The following is a 16,170-nucleotide window of genomic DNA, read 5'->3' on the forward strand; positions in this document are numbered from 1 at the left end:
AGGCTGTGACACCCTCAGCCATCGCAAGCATTTGAGGAGTGAACCAGTGTATCTCCCTGACTCTCAAATTAATTAGTTGATTAATTAAGTACAATTTTGAAAGCAAATTTGGTTCTAGGATGAGATAATTATATGCATGTGTGTCAAAAGTCATGTAACATGGACGATCCTCAACATACGAGCCTGTCAACTTTTGTGTGATATCTCTTTACTCAGTCCTGCCATTGAAACTACCAAAAGTATCTCTGAAAATTTCCAAAATGGCTCCATTGAAAACTTGGTTTATCCCATGCTTGGTGATTGTCTTGGTCACAAACAGTTCTGCAGACTCTTGCGCCCCGACACCGAAGCAGCATCCGCTCCAGGCCAGCTCAGCTAACGCGGAACAGAAGGAACTTCGAGACGAGCAGCCGGTGACCACGAGGGACACTTTCTGGCAAAGGGGGCATTCCTGCTAACTCTGGAATACCAGGGAGGATTCAGACGGGAGGTCTTGTAGACCAAGGAAAGGTCTGGGGGGCTCATGCGTACTTGACCTTGGCTGGCGCCTGTGTGATGGAAGGGACAGGCTCCCCAGGGAGAGGACACTTTCTCTTCTGGGCCGCTTTAGCTGGAAGATGCAGAAACCCTCTCACACTGGCTCAGGGGGAAGTGAAAATTGAAAAGCTAATGTGAAAAATCAGCAAGAGCTGAAACCAACCATCGGTGGCGACCTGACACTTACTCTCTCACCTCCCTCCTCCTTTCACCCCCACCATCTTCTTCCTGCACATCTATTTCATTCCACCTTCTTCAGCATCTTCTCTCCCGCACGCGCCATGGAGGCCGATCCAGTCTCGCCCCCAACTCCCATACCTCCAGCATCTGTTTTGTCTTTGTAGCTCTTGGGTCAAATAGCCCTGCTGGGGAGTGTGATGGCCCAGGCAGGTCGCTGGGGTGGCTGTGCTGCAGCAGGATCCTGGGGGCGGGGCGGTGCTGGCTCAACAAAGCTGTGGGAGGAGCTTCTGCAAGGGGTCAGGAGCAGGTGGACCCTCTGACCAGGAGGTGGGCTAATGGGAGAGGGGGCTCTTTAAAGAACAGTGGAGACAGGTGACAGGGAAGGCCGGGGAGCGACGTCCAAGCTAGACCGTACAGTTTTAGATGGTCTGCAAAGGCTTTGGGCTTTGTTTGGAAAGGAGTAGGCAGCCACGGCAGGTGTGGAGTGGAGAAGGGACAGGAACGCAGTCACTGGAAAGCACTGGATGCAGGAACCGCAGAGCCAGGGTGAGCTTGGCGAGTGGGCAGGCAGCCTGTATGGACTGATGTGGGGACAGGAAGGAAGAGACGGAGGCCACATTCCAGGCGAGAGAGAAGCCAGGGGCCTATGTGTTGTAGGAGAGACAGAGGAAGGAAAGCCAAGGGCGATTTTGAAGTTGCAGGGACATAGGATGATAGCACTTGGAGTCTGAGATGGGGAAGCCAGAGGACGTTCTAGCTGGAGAAAGCTGCCGTATTTGGTGTTAGACACTTGCTTGTTTGAGCACACCCTGCCAAGCTCGGAGCAGGCCTTGTGGGAAAGGCAGAAATGTGCCTGAATGGTGACCTCTCACTGTAGACAGAGCCCAGTGGTCCTTCCCCTCAGGTCTGCCCTATGTAACACAGCCCTGCATACTCCTCCTCGCTCACCAAGAGCTGCAGGTGTGCTGCCCCCACCAGGAAGCTTTCCTTGACTTCCCAGAACAAAGTCGGTTGGCCCTGCTGTGTTTACCTCCGTATCAGCTCTTCCCCATGGTGTAAAACTGTTCCCTTTTGCATCCCTGATTAAACTGTGCTTCCTGGGAGAGTGAGAGCCAGGTTTTTGCCAGGATCGGCACTGTACCAGGCACTCCCAAAGCTGAGTTATTGACACCAACATCCAACACTTACTACCTTCAAGGTTCCAGTTACGCAGTTCCCACACAGGCTCACAGCAGCCCTGAGAGCTGGGTGCTGTGTGTGTCATTACCATCCCCATTTCACGGGTCCGAGGCAAAGAAGTTAAGTGCTGTGCCCAAAGTCACGTTTCTAGCAAGAGACAGAGGTGGGATTTGAACCCAGGCAGCCAGTGTCTGTGGGTGAAAGTGACAGCTACTCTCAGCGCTGTCAAAGTCATCGAGAGGTCTTGTTTCCTGCTGGTTTCCATGACAGCTGCTTGTGCATGTCAGGAACGCACCGTGCTAGGCTGTGCCCTTATGTTGTCACAGAACACAAAGCCAGTGCCCTCCCAGAAGGATCGGGAGCTGGGAGTGGGCAGGTGCACCTAGCCGCGGCGCGTGGAGAAGGCTGGTGGGCTCACCCCACTCCAGAACCCTATCAGGGTCCCCTCTGCACCTCCTCTCTCGCCTCTCGTTTGTCCCAGCAGCTGAGGCTGTGGTTTCCAGGCACACAGAGGAGGCCGGGAGGTCTGCATGGCTAATTTGCCCTCAGACACTCGTGGTTAACCCACACCCACCATCGCTTGTTTTTCAGACTGTATATGGCTTCCAGTGTCTTCCTTCACCCAGCACCCTGTGTGTGCTTCCACTGATGAAAAGCTTTTGTCATGGGGCTGGCGCTGTGGCATAGCCGGTAAAGCCATCCCTGCAGTGCCGGCATCCCGTAGGGGTGCCAGTTTGAGTCCCAGCTGCTCCACTTCCAATCCAGCTCCCTGCTAATGGCCTGGAAAAAGCAGCAGAAGATGGCTCAAGTGCTTTGGCCCCTGCACCCACGTGAGAGACCTGGAAGAAGCTCCTGGCTTCTGGCTTCAGCCTGGTCCAGCCTTGGCTATTCAGCCATTTGGGGCGTGAATCAGCAGATGGAAGATTCTCTCTCTCTCCCCCCCCCTTTCAAATAAATAAAATGAATCTTTTTAAAGCAATCAGTTGCTCTTCCTGCTGGGGCATCAGCATGGCCCCTCCCCACCCCCACCCCATGAGCCTGGCCTCTCCCCGTTGACCTATGGGCGTTTCAGCAGGTGAAGGGTGGCTCTTTCTGCCCTCCCCCAGTGCCCCGGAGCTGTTTGTTTTTAGCACAGTCTGGTTTATTTACAGCCCATTCCATCTCAGACTGTTTCCACCAGGTGGACGTGTTTGGGGGCGGATCGCCCCGCTCCTCCCTCCCGGTCAGCTAAGCCGGGACTTCACATGTCTATTTTGGTGCCATTGAGTGGCCTCCGGCTCTCTCTCTCTCTCAGGACCACGCTGTCTGTCCAGCCTGGCAAAGCTCCAGCAGGCTCTGCTGTAATGGAAACTGTGTGTGTGTGTGCCACGTGGCTCGGCCCCAGGCAGCTGCCTTGGCAATGCCGACACTCACAGATGTCAGGCCTGCTCCCCGACTAAAGCACGCTCCGAAGTCACATTGTACACGGGCACCACGTTCCATGTCATGGGTTCTGTCTGGTGCAGGCTTTGGGCAAGGGTTGGGGTGTTTCCGCCATTGCTGATGCTTCTGCTCTTTGGACTCAATAGCTCCTCTTGGAAAGGGGCTTTCTCCTGCTGCATTTCGGGAAACAGAGGCACAGCCTTGAAAAGTGCTCCACTCCAAAGCACTCTCTGAAATAGACTGACGTGGCCGGAAAAGCACAAGTCCAGGCACGAGTGGCCGCAGGACCTGGTACAACTCACTCCCTCAAATTGAATCCGTTTCCTCGTTTCTACCAGAAAGGATTTGGCCCAAGCCTCCTCCAAAGTCCTTTCTTTTTTCTTTCTTTTCTTTTTTTTTAATACTTATGACGTCATCTTCATGCTGTCACTCCCAAGAGCAGCCCACCCATGGGCTACTCGAGATAGCTGTTTCCATTTTTGCCTCCTGGGCTTGCATCATGCAGCTGGAAGCCACCAGGGAAGTGAAGGGACAGAGACATCCCACTTCAGCAGGTTGGGGACATGACCAGACCAGGGCGCTGGCTGTGCTGTGGGTGGACAACTCGGCTTTTTCTTCCTCCTCCCCCTGCTGTGGGAACCAGCCTCAGAAGCAGCCCTGGGAAGACAGAAGGGGAGAGGCAGCGCCGCGTCCCTGCCCTTGATCGGGGCTCAGAGCAGAGAGTCCTTGTGCCAACGGGCTGCAGTTGGCTCCGCCTTTCTCCTGGCCCACATGTTCCAGGGAAGGCTGCTGCCTGCCACTGTCCTCTGTCACCACATGAGGACCATAGCACCCTGGACAAGCCATCCCTGATCCTGAAAGCCGGAGGGAGTTTGAACTCCTCTGACAGACCAGGTGAGGACACAACACAGACAGAAAACCACCTGGTGTTCGGAGGCCGCTGCCTCCGAGCCACGTTTTCCAAGCCGGTCCTTGTGGGAGCTGATGGACAGTGACTCCACCACCCTCTGCCAGGGGAGCTTTGGATCCCAGAGACGGGTTTTGCTTCCAAGCCAAGGGAACCGCAGCCGCCAGCGGCCTCTTTGAAGTCAAGGTCACCAGAGGAACATGTATGCCAGGTCCCTGCAGTTCTGGCACCGGCCGAGAAGTTTAACAGTTAAAGGTTGCTAAACATTCCCGGGGCAAGTGTGCTTCCCAAAAGTCTGTCTTTTTCTCCCCTGAACAGTGCACACACACACATGCACGCACGCACACACACACACACAGTGACTCACCTGGGCAGCAGAGCAGTCCTGAGACAGTGAGCAGATGAGCGAGGCTGAATGACGGGCTCAGCATCGTGAGGCCAGGCCCAGGAGCACGGCCTGAGATTGGTCACGCCCAAGTGCTCCTACTGCCTGGCTGGCTTGGCATTTGGGGTGGGAGTTGGCCAATCCCTGCTTTGATGCTGCTTCTGCCCCACTGCCAGGGGTCTAGAGGCCGGCCTAGGGGAGGCTTGGAAGATAGAGTGATTCCTGCCCACCGGGGGATGTAAGGTGAGGAGCTGGGGCACAGGGCGCCCCTATGGGCTCAGAGGAAACAGAGTAGGATCCGGCAAACAGGCTGCTCATGGTTGGACTCCAGAGCCAGCTAGACCCTGCTCTGCAAGCCTCAAAGTCCCCCACCCCCACCCCCACCCCCACCCCGGGACAGCCTCCTGCCCTGTCTTGCTAGGAAGACCCTCGTGGCTGGAGTCCCAGCCCTCAGCATGTCTGTGTCAAGGCCCTGCCAACAAAGCTGAACTTAATTAAGAGCAACAACAGCAACACAAATGGGTCAGCTAGCTGTATCTATGGTGGGCCTCCAAAGAGTTCGTGAAAATGCACATTACAGAAAAGCTATGCCTGGATTTCTGGGGTTTTATTTGCACTAATTTACTATGTACTTCCATTTTTCTACATACTTTTGGAAGTACCCTGGTATCTAAGGGGTGTATGGGCAAGCCTTTCTCGGTGAACCCTACCTGTGAAGTAATAGAGTGGCATACGCCAGATACGTGCTGAAATCCATGTGCATCCCACAGGCAGACACAGCGCAGGAGCCTGCACACACACACACACACAATCTTCTAGGTCATAAAAGACGAGTTTACGAGGACTTAGCAATACCACTGTTGTTTTGGTCCGTTAGTGAAGACCTGAAGCTAGGGCAAGAGTTAGCTTACCTTAGTTATAAACAGCCAGATAGTAAGTACTTTAGATTTTGTGCATAATACAGTCTCTGTATTATATATATCTTAACTCTGCCAGTATACATGAAAACGGGCTGGCGCTGTGGCATAGCCCATAAAGCTACTGCCTGCAGTGCCGGCATCCCATGCGGGCACCGGTTCATGTCCACGTCTAATCCAGCTCCCTGCTAATGGCCTGAGAAAGCAGCAAAGATAGCCCAAGCATTTGGGCCCCTGTCACCTACATGGGAGACCCTAATGAAGCTCCTGGCTCCGGCCTGGCTCAGCACTAGCCCTTGTAACATTGTAACATCTGGGGAATGAACTAGAGGATGGAACACCTCTCTCTCTCTCTCTTTCTCTCTCTCTCTCTCTCTCTCTCTCTCTCCCTCCTTCCCTCCCTCTCCCCCAACCATAACTCTTTCCATCCTCTGGTTCACTCCCCAAATGGCCACAACAGCCAGAGCTGAGCCGATCTGAAGCAGGAGCCAGGAGCTTCTTCCCGGCCTCCCACATGGGTGCAGGGGCCCAAGTACTTGGGTCATCTTCTACTGCTTTCCCAGGCCATGGCAGAGAGCTGGATCAGAAGTGGAGCAGCCAGGACTAGAACCGGCACCCATATGAGATGCTGGCACTGCAGGTGGCAGCTTTACCTGCTATGCCACAGCACTGGCTCCAATAAATAAAATCTTAATGAACCAACCAAACAAACAAATAAAAAACCAGTCACAGGTAATGCATAAAGGAATGGGCGTGACTGTGCCCTAATAAAACTTTATTTACAAAATGAAGAGGCAGACTGGACTTGGCCCACAGACTGCGATTGGCCAACCCCTGCACTACAGCAAAGAGGAAGACACTGACACAGTGGATTAAGCTGTCGCCTGCGACGCCGGCATCCCATATGAGCACTGGTTTGAGTCCTGGCTGCTCGGCTTTCCATCAGCTCCCGGCTAATGGCCTGGGAAGGCAGTGGATGATGGCCCAAGTGCCTGGGCCCCTACTACCTACATGGGAGACCCAGAGGGAGTTCCAAGCTCCTGGTTTCTGCCTGGCCCCAGCCCTGGCCATGGTAGCTGTTTGGGGAATCAACCAGTGGATGAAGGTCTCTGTCCCTTCCTCTCTCGCTGTGTCACTCTGGCTTTCAAATAAAACAAGTCATTAAAAAAAGGAGAGCGAGGACGTTTGTTGATTTACTGTTTCATTCCTTCAGAAACACAGGGAGCAGCACACTGTGTGATACAATGTCCAGACACAGCTTCTGCCCTCCAAATGTGCTATTCAGTGTCACGGCAATGGAACAGGCCTTGGTGTCCCATGAACTTGGGCTCAGGTTCTGGTTTTCCCACTGAGCAGCTGTGGGACCATTTTAGAAAATATCAGTCTTGGCCGGCGCCGCGGCTCACTAGGCTAATCCTCCGCCTTGCGGCGCCGGCATACCGGGTTCTAGCCCCGGTCGGGGAGCCGGATTCTGTCCCAGTTGCCCCTCTTCCAGGCCAGCTCTCTGCTGTGGCCAGGGAGTGCAGTGGAGGATGGCCCAAGTGCTTGGGCCCTGCACCCCATGGGAGACCAGGAGAAGCACCTGGCTCCTGCCTTCGGATCAGCGGCGGCCATTGGAGGGTGAACCAATGGCAAAGGAAGACCTTTCTCCGTGTCTCTCTCTCTCACTGTCCACTCTGCCTGTCAAAAAAAAAAAAAAAAATCAGTCTTTGGCCGGCGCCGCGGCTCACTAGGCTAATCCTCCGCCTTGCGGCACCGGCACACCGGGTTCTAGTCCCAGTCGGGGCGCCGGATTCTGTCCCGGTTGCCCCTCTTCCAGGCCAGCTCTCTGCTGTGGCCAGGGAGTGCAGTGGAGGATGGCCCAAGTGCTTGGGCCCTGCACCCCATGGGAGACCAGGAAAAGCACCTGGCTCCTGGCTCCTGCCATCGGATCAGCGCGGTGCACCGGCCGCAGCGCGCCGGCCGCGGTGGCCATTGGGGGGTGAACCAACAGCAAAGGAAGACCTTTCTCTCTGTCTCTCTCTCTCACTGTCCACTCTGCCTGTCAAAAAAAATAAAAATAAAAATAAATAAATAAATAAATCTTAAAAAAATAAAGAAAAATATATTAAAAAAAAGAAAATATCAGTCTTTAACGTTTTTTAATAAGAAGCAAAAAGAGACAAGAAACAGACAGAAATCTTCCAACCTGCTGGTTCACTCCCCAGATTCCCACAACAGCCAGGGCTGGGGCTCCGGTCAAAGCCAGAAGCTGGGAATACAATCACGGTACTTGAGCCGTCACCACTGCCTCCCTGGTGTGCACTAGCAGGAAGCTGGAATAGGAGGCACAGCTGAGACTTGAACTTGGCACTTTGAGATGGGATTCGGGCATCCAAGCTGCACACTGACCTCTGCACCAGCTGCCCACCCCATAGCTGTGGGACTCTGAGACTCAGCTTGCTTGTCTGTGAAGTGGGCACGCCAAGACCTGCCCTGTGGGTTGATAGTGAGGAGTAGAATAGGGTCTCCTTAATCAGCATACCCCTGGATAACTATTTTAAAGTTATGTTTATTTATTTTAAAGGCAGAGCAACAGCATCTACTGGTTCACTCTCGAAATGCCCACAATAGCTGGGGCTGGGCCAGGCTGAAGCCGGGAGCCCCAGACTGGGTCTCCCATGCAGTGGTAGGAGTCCACGTGCTTGAATTATCACCTGTTGCCTACCAGGGAAGCATTAGCCAGAAGCTGAATCGTAACCACAGTCGGGACTTGAACCAGGCACTCTGACAAAGGATGCCAGCACCCAAGCCACAGCTTAACTGCTGTGCCACAATGCCTGCCTCTCGGATAATCACTGAACAAGATAGAGAAAGAAGGTGTGGCTGATGTGGGACTGGAACACATGGAGGGATTTACAGGAGAAAATGAGTATCCACTGAGGGAGAGAAGGTGCGAGTGAGAAACCAGGGAAGACTTCCTGGCAGAGGTGCCACTCAAACTGAGCCTTGAAAGCAGAGATTTGTTAGGACCAGGATGGGAGGGGCCAGGGAGAAAGGCTTAGGCTCTGTTCCTTCCCTGATTCCTCTGTTCTTCCCAGAAATGGATTGTAAGGCAGCAGGGAACAGGGGCAGGGAGTGATCTGATGCGAGTCCCACATGATTGCAGAAATACCAACTGCACGACATTTTCCCAGATCCCCCCATTCTGGGTCACATTCCCTCCATCTCTTCAGACCCGAGAGGGCCTGGATGTGTCAGCCACTGGATTTGTTATCATGAAAATGACGGCAGCCAGACCAGACCATCGCGGGCCTGTTGGGGTCTCTGTTCTGATCCTGACGGCTGGACCTCCCCGGCATTTCCTTCTGTCCATCTCTCTCTGCCTTTCTCTCCTTGGCCATTCTCATTCCTCTCTGTCTCCAACCCTGTCCCTGTCTTTACAAGCAGTGACTGCTCGAACTTCCTGAAGTCAGATGCCAGCAGTTGTGCCCCTCAGCCAGATGCCAGCCTGGGAGTTAGAGACCTTGGCTGACTCACTTCTCCTCTGGGCCTCGATTTTCCCAGATGTAAAATGGGGAGCATCAGACCAGACGGCTGTTAAGCCCTTCGCAGAGTTGGCTTTTCCCAGGGGTTGTGATTGTTGAGAGACAAGGGTCACCTCATTAGGGTCCTGCACAGGGATCCGGGACTTCCCTGCTCCCCCCACTCTAACCAGTCCTTGCCCTTAAGTTCCCTGGGTGCCTTGGCCCGGGCACCAGCTCAGCACAGCAGAGCTGCCTGCAAAATCTAATTTGTAATCAAAGTTCCCGGAGCCTTCCTGCAGCTGTCCGTAGGTGTCATCTTCACAATGTTTTGTCTTAATTGAAGGTCTGGGGTTGATCGGCCAGGCCAGAGGACCCCTCCTGGAAGACTGCCTGCCCGGGCGCTGTTCTAGCCACTCCTGCCCCCCACCCGCAGCCTGTTCCTGCCGCGGCGTGGAAGTGGCTTCTCCCTCGTGGCTTCCTCCCACCGTGACTCCCACCAGAGAGAGACTTGGGCTCAGATAACTCAGGCACCCGTCTCTTAGACTCAACATTCCCATGTGAAGCAAAGCTGTCTCCATGTTTGGGGGCAGAGCCGAGGGTGCCCAGCCTGGGGACTTATCTGCTGTCCCAGCCCAAGACCTCAGTGGTCAGAGGACGTAGGTCTATGTTCCTGTTGACCAAGACTCTCTGATTAACCAAGTTTTGCTTGGGCTTCTTGGCCCAACAAGGCCTTGAACTTGGGTTCTGGGTCTTCCCTTGCCGAGCCCAGTTGTAGCAAGAATTCAGGGAGCTCGGTTTTGAGAGAATCCTGCACCCTTGGTTTCTGAACAAATTTTTCGTTCCCCACCCTTGATATCTGATCATCTCCATCTCTCTCCCCCCAGAATCCCATTAAGGAGGTCAATCAGAATCCCCCAACCTTGAGGTCTCCTCTTAGTAATTCCCCCACCCCAACATCCCAACCTGCTTCTCAGCTACAAACCCCCACCTGGGGGGTGGGTGCTTGGCACAGCAGTTAAGATGCCACACCTAGTATTGAAGTGCCAGGGTCCGAATCCCAGCTCCACCTCGGAGTACAGCTTCCAGCTAACGTGCACCCTGGGAGGCAGCAGGTGACGGCTCAAGTACCTGCATCCCTGCCACCCACGTGGGAGGCCCGGATGGCGTTCCCGGCTCCTGGCTTTGGCCTGGCTCAGTCCTGGCTGTTGGTGGCATTCCCAGCAGATGGGAAGCCTCTCTGTCTCTCTCTCCATTTCTGTTTGTCTCCCTGCCTTTCAAATAAATGCTTTTAAAAATAAAAGAAAGAGGCCGGCGCCGCGGCTCACTAGGCTAATCCTCCGCCTAGCGGCGCCGGCACACCGGGTTCTAGTCCCGGTCAGGGCGCCGGATTCTGTCCCGGTTGCCCCTCTTCCAGGCCAGCCCTCTGCTGTGGCCAGGGAGTGCAGTGGAGGATGGCCCAGGTGCTTGGGCTCTGCACCCCATGGGAGACCAGGAAAAGCACCTGGCTCCTGGCTCCTGCCATCGGATCAGCGCGGTGCGCCGGCCGCAGCGCGCCGGCCGCGGCGGCCATTGGAGGGTGAACCAACGGCAATGGAAGACCTTTCTCTCTGTCTCTCTCTCTCTCACTGTCCACTCTGCCTGTCAAAAAAAATAAATAAATAAATAAAAAAATAAAAGAAAGAACGGGCAATTCTTTTTAAATCCCCACTGTCCTTGTATGGGAGCCGAGATTGATCTCTGTCCCCTATTATCTTGGTCCTGACGCCAATGGCGTAGCCACAGATAAAGTCTTCCTTATCACCTGAACAAGTATCAGAATAGATTTCCTGGGGCCGGCGCTGTGGCGTAGCAGGTAAAGCCGCTGCCGGCAGTGCCAGCATCCCAAGTGGATGCCGGTTCGAGTCCCGGCTGCTCCTCTTCCAATCCAGCTCTCTGCTATGGCCTGGGAAAGCAGTAGAGGATGGCCCAAGTCCTTGGGCCCCTGCACCCGTATGAGAGACCCAGAAGAAGCTCCTGGCCTCTGGCTTTGGATTGGCACATTTCCAGCTGTTGCAGCCAATTAGAGAGTGAACCATCAGATGGAAGACCTCTCTCTCTTTCTGCCTCTCCTCTCTCTGTGTAACTCTGACTTTCAAATAAATAAATAAATCTTAAAAAAAAAAAAAGAATAGGTTTTCCTTTCACACGCCCCACCTAGGTCTGGCTGAGCCCTGTAAGAGTCTACTCACACGCATGAGCACTTATTGAGTGCTTACTGTGTGCATGCCATCAGTGTACAGAGGAGAAGCAGCTTCTGATCCAGCATCTGGTGGACGAAGGTTTTCGTGTTGTCTGCTAATGCACCCTGATTAGCACACACTCCCCGGAATGCTGTGTTAAGAAGGACTCTGAGGACAGAGGGCTGTGACTAAGGAGTCGTGTCCTTGCTGAGATGCCAGGAAGGAGGACGGCGGCCTGTGCTGCACACTTGCTGGCCCTCGTGTAGCAAAAATTCTGGCCCCGAAGCTACAGCCCCTCTGGGCTCCACATTTCTCTCGAATTCTCCCATTCAGTCCTCATGGTTGATGCTGGTTCTCCTTCTGCCTCACCAGCCCCTGGGGGACAGCTCACTGTCGCTCTCCCATCCTCCACCCCCAACTCATGCCTTCCTGCAGTTCTCACGACTCGCAAAAAGCAGAGCTGCTGACCTGGCCCTCCGCAGGCCAGCTGGCTGGGTCCCGCCTAGCCCCCAGCTACAGCCTCAGAGTTGGGGCTGGGCAGAGAAGGCGAGCGTTCCCGAATGTTCTCCAGCTGTGTTTATTCCTCCCCTGCCCACAGGCCAGAGTGACCCCAGCACTCTACTTCCCAGCCTCCTGCGGGGAGGAGCAAGGCAGGGGGGTGGATGTGTGTGTGACCACTCCTGCCAGTGGTTCTGCCTGGGTACAAAGGACTCAACTCCTGGGGAAAGGAGATAGGACCTGCAAGCCCGGATGGATTCCTGTGACCAGGAAAGACACCAGCCTGTGACCAAGGACACTGGACTGCTTGTTAGGTGGGCAAAAGCTGAATGTTGGGGCCTTTCTTGTGGTGCGGCAAGTGAAGCCAATTCCTGCCATGCCAGCATCCCATAAGAGAGCCAAGTCCTGGTGCTCCGCCTCCCATCCAGGACCCTGCTAATGCAATGGAGAACGGCCCAAGTGCCTGGGGCCCTGCCACCCACGTGGGAGATTTGGATGGAGTTCCAGGCTCCAGGCTCCTGACTTCACCCTGGCCAGCCCCAAGCATTGCAAGCAGCGGATGAAAGATTCTCTCTCTCTCTCTCTCTCTCTCTCTCTCTGCCTTTCAATTAAAGAAATGAGTAAATCTTCAAAAAAAAAACAGAAAGGACTCAATATTGGTCAGAATGAGCTTATTTCGACAGCAGGTAGCAGTGGCCTCGCCCAGGCGTGAGACGATCACACTGGGGAACATCCCGTGAGGGTCCCACGCAGTCCTCCTCTGAGCCGCACAAGGGCCCCAGCAGGTGTGTGTCAATGACAAGCCTCGGCAGGGGTGAGGTAGGTACCGAGGCCGCACACCACCTGGCCAGAGCAAGCTGGACCTGCGTCCACTGTCTGCTTCGGGAGACTTCAGGAAACGCAGTTACTGCACAAAGGGGCCCTCCCCAGGCTCATGTCCGGGCTCCTTCACTTCTGGTCTAGCTTCCTGTAGATGGCGGCTCAAGTCATTGGGAGAGACCCGGATGGAGTTCTTGGCTCCTGGTTTCAGCCAGCCTGGTCCAGCCCAGGCTGTTATTGTATTCGGAGAGTGATCCAATGGATGGACGATCTCTCTGTCTGCTTCCCTATCTGTCTCTCTGCCTTTCAAACAAAAGCAAATCATAATCAAATCAAAATTTAAAAGATAAGCCCATCAGGAACTAAGACGGATGGCTCAGCAGATACGTGTTGGCATAGTTCGGGGTAAAGGATAAGCACCACGGGGGGGCTATGTGTGGGGGTGGGGAGGCAGAGTATCCGCTAGAACTGCCTGGCAAAGTCACCCCCCTGGTGGTGCTCAGTCATCATCCCGGGTTAGTCATTACTTTAGCCAAGTCCTGGATGGGCAGTGCTTCCTATAGTGGGCTAAGGCTCCACCTGCAGTGCAGGCATCCCATATGTGCAATGGTTCAAGTCCTGGCTGCTCCACTTCCGATCCAGCTCTCTGCTATGGCCTGGGAAAGCAGTGGAAGATGGCCCGAGTCCTTGGGCCCCTGCACCCACGTGGGTGACCGGGAAGAAGCTCCTGGCTCCAGATCTGCCCAACTCCAGCCATTGAGGCCATTTGGGGAGTGAACCAATGGGTGGAAGACCTCTCAATCTCTCTCTCTCTCTCTCTCTCGTGTGTGTGTGTGTGTGTGTGTCTTCCTCTCTCAGTCTAACTCTGCCTCTCAAATAAATAAATAAATCTTAAAAAAAAAAAAGATTCAAGAAAACAAACCCCTCTCCTTCCCCTCCCACAAGGGATTATTTTGGACCTTATCTAAAGGAAGCCATCTGCTTTTTGAGTTCGAGTTTTAATTTGACCAAATGGCATGCGGTAAATAGAGAGCAAAGAGGAGACAACGTTATTAGGAGCCAAGGGAACATAAGGAAACCTCCCCACGCTGGCTGCGCTGGGCCCTGAATTCAATTACAGTGGGCCGCATAAATCAGCGAGTGCTATTAAATCTGTTCTGGCTTGACAGAGGAGGCCAACTTTGTAAGCTTATTCAGGGGCTCTGGCCTTGGGTCAGAGACAAAAACCTGCAGCTGCATCGGGCCGGGGCAGGGACGGGGGGTGGGGTGGGGTTATTTCCAACAGCCGCTGACAACTGGCTGAGCGGAAAGACCCTGCATGTCCCGCCGCTGTCTTGGGGCCTTCTTTTTCCACAGTGACATTTCAGCCACATGTCATTTAAAAACCTCGCGGCTCACTTAACCCTTCCCCATTGCCCCTCCGTGGCAGGTGCGCAGGAGGGAGCAGCTTCCTGGGAGCCCCTGGCTGCCCACTGAGTCACTCAAGCCTGCTGATTCCAGAAACTGGGGAGCCTTGGGCTGACCCCTTTGGGCTTTATGGAGCAATAGAGTTTCTCAGCTGAGCGAGCCGGCAAGGTGAACTCTGAGCGTCACGCAGCCACTCCGGAAATTCTCCGAGCTCTCAATTCCGCTTCCTGCTTTGGGTCTATCAGATTTTGAAAGACAGAAAAATCCCATCATATGCTCCAGAGGAAAGGTGTTGCTTTTATGTAGATAACAACGTTTCAATTGGTTGTTTACAATAGGTAATATACATGCCTGTGATTCCAAATTCCTAACACCAGCCCCTGCATTGCTGTTACAATGTATGAGACTGAGAATGTTTCCATACATTTTAGAGCCACTTATATCCCCTTTGTTTTTCCATTAGGTTGTGGGCCTTTTTCTTTTTTTTTTTTTTTTTTCTTTCGTTCTTTATTTGAAAGGCAGAAGAATTACTGGTGGGGAGGGGGAGAAAAAGAGAGGGGGGTGGATCTTCCATCTGCTGCTTCACTCCCTAAACGGCTGCAATGACCAGAGCTGGGCCAGGCAAAGGCCAGGAGCCAGAAGCTTCTTCCAGGTCTCCTAAGTATGTGTAGGGCCCAAGGACTTGTGCTGTCCTTATTGCTTTCTCAGATGCATTAGCAGGGAGCTGGATCAGAAGTGGAGCAGCCAGGACTTGAACCAGTGACCATGTGGGATGCCAAGAGTTGCAGGCAGTGGCTTTACCTGCTATGCCACAGCACTGGCCCGCCCCCCCGCCTTTTATAACTTTTTCTTATATATAAGGGAAGTAACACTTTATGATAAAACTTGCAATTCTTTTTCGCGTGTTTGGTTTGGTTTTTTGATTTTGTTTTCACCACACACACGTTTTAAAAAAATGTAGTAAAATAATGTATTAGCTTTTATGATTTCTGGGCTTTTTCCCCACACTACAGTTGCCCCCCAAAATCTCCCAAGTTTCTTCTAATAATATTATAGCTTCATATTTATTTATTTATTAAAATTTCTGTAGAACTGCATTTTTAAAAAAGATTTACTTATTTATTTGAAAGTCAGAGTTACTACAGAGAGAAGGAGAGGCAGAGAGAGAGAGAGAGGTCTTCCATTCACTGGTTCACTCTCCAATTGGCCACAATGGCCGGAGAGGCGCTGATCTGAAGCCAGGAACCAGGAGCTTCTTCCAGGTCTCCCATGTGGGTGCAGGGGCCCAAGGACTTGGGCCATCTTCTACTGCTTTCCCAGACCATACTAGAGAGCTGGATCAGATGGGACTGGAACCAGTATCCATATGGGATGCTGGCACTGCAGGCGGTGGCTTTACCTGCTATGCCACAGCACCGGCCCCTCTAGCTTCATATTTAAATCTTAATTCCTTCGTAATTTACTCTGGTGTAAGGTGTTAGTAAATTTTCTTGTTTTCCAAAAACAGTTTACCTGTGGCCTAAAGCAGGAAAGAAAACCTCTATGTGGCCTGCAAACATCAGCTGTCACAAAACTGGGTTCAGGCACTGGATGCTTATGCACACTGGTCTGCAGCCCTATCCATTGTTAATATTCTCTCCATTGGCCAGATAAGTACACTGAGGCTCTAAGAGGTGGCCAGGAAAAGAGCTACGGCTTGAATCCAGGTGGCTGTCTCCTTGTCTCAAATGCTCTTCTCCCAGCACTTGTGCGGCTGGGGCGTCGCCATGGTGACCCACGCCCCTCCCTTTGTGGTATGTTAACCTCATCAGTAGGTTCTGGGCTCCTTGAGTGAGGCTGGGTTGTCATAGGAATCGTCTGATGAGCTGAGTCAGGTTGTTTTATGAATGTTCTTGTCCAGTGTGGAAGTCAAGCAAATAGGAGGGGGCGGTACAACGAATGGTTGTAGTCTGTCAAGTGCTACATAGCTCAAGCAATAGTCCTAGGACTCGAGACACAGCGGGATAGAGTTCAATGTAAGAAGGAGGAGGTGGAGGAGGGGGAGGATCTGAATCTATTCAAATGGATTTTATTGCCACAATGAGAAAAAAATTGAAGAGCCAGTATCATAGCATAGCTGGTAAAGCCACATCTGCAACCCAAATCAGCTGCTCCACATTTCTGATCCAGCTCCCTGCTAATGGCCTGGGGAAGC

At 53.2% G+C, this 16,170-nt stretch overlaps 1 protein-coding gene across 2 annotated transcripts in view; it reads right to left on the reverse strand.

Moving 5' to 3' along the window:
• The window catches only part of COLQ (collagen like tail subunit of asymmetric acetylcholinesterase), a 63,840-nt gene that overhangs the window by 35,262 nt on the left and 12,408 nt on the right, over window positions 1-16,170 (reverse strand). Inside the window, exon 1 of one of the 2 annotated variants that reach the window (XM_008266032.5) lies at window positions 4,593-4,703. The exons of the other annotated variant lie outside the window; for it this stretch is intronic. Within the exon in view, the coding sequence (XP_008264254.3) occupies window positions 4,593-4,656 (64 nt within the window). The 5' untranslated portion in view covers window positions 4,657-4,703. Of the gene's footprint in view, window positions 1-4,592; window positions 4,704-16,170 lie in introns of those variants that run through there. 2 annotated transcript variants of the gene reach the window in all.

This window comes from Oryctolagus cuniculus, chromosome 4 (assembly GCF_051225735.1).
Source record: "Oryctolagus cuniculus isolate XC-2025 breed Fujian yellow rabbit chromosome 4, ASM5122573v1, whole genome shotgun sequence".
NCBI classification, from domain to species: Eukaryota; Metazoa; Chordata; class Mammalia; order Lagomorpha; family Leporidae; genus Oryctolagus; species Oryctolagus cuniculus.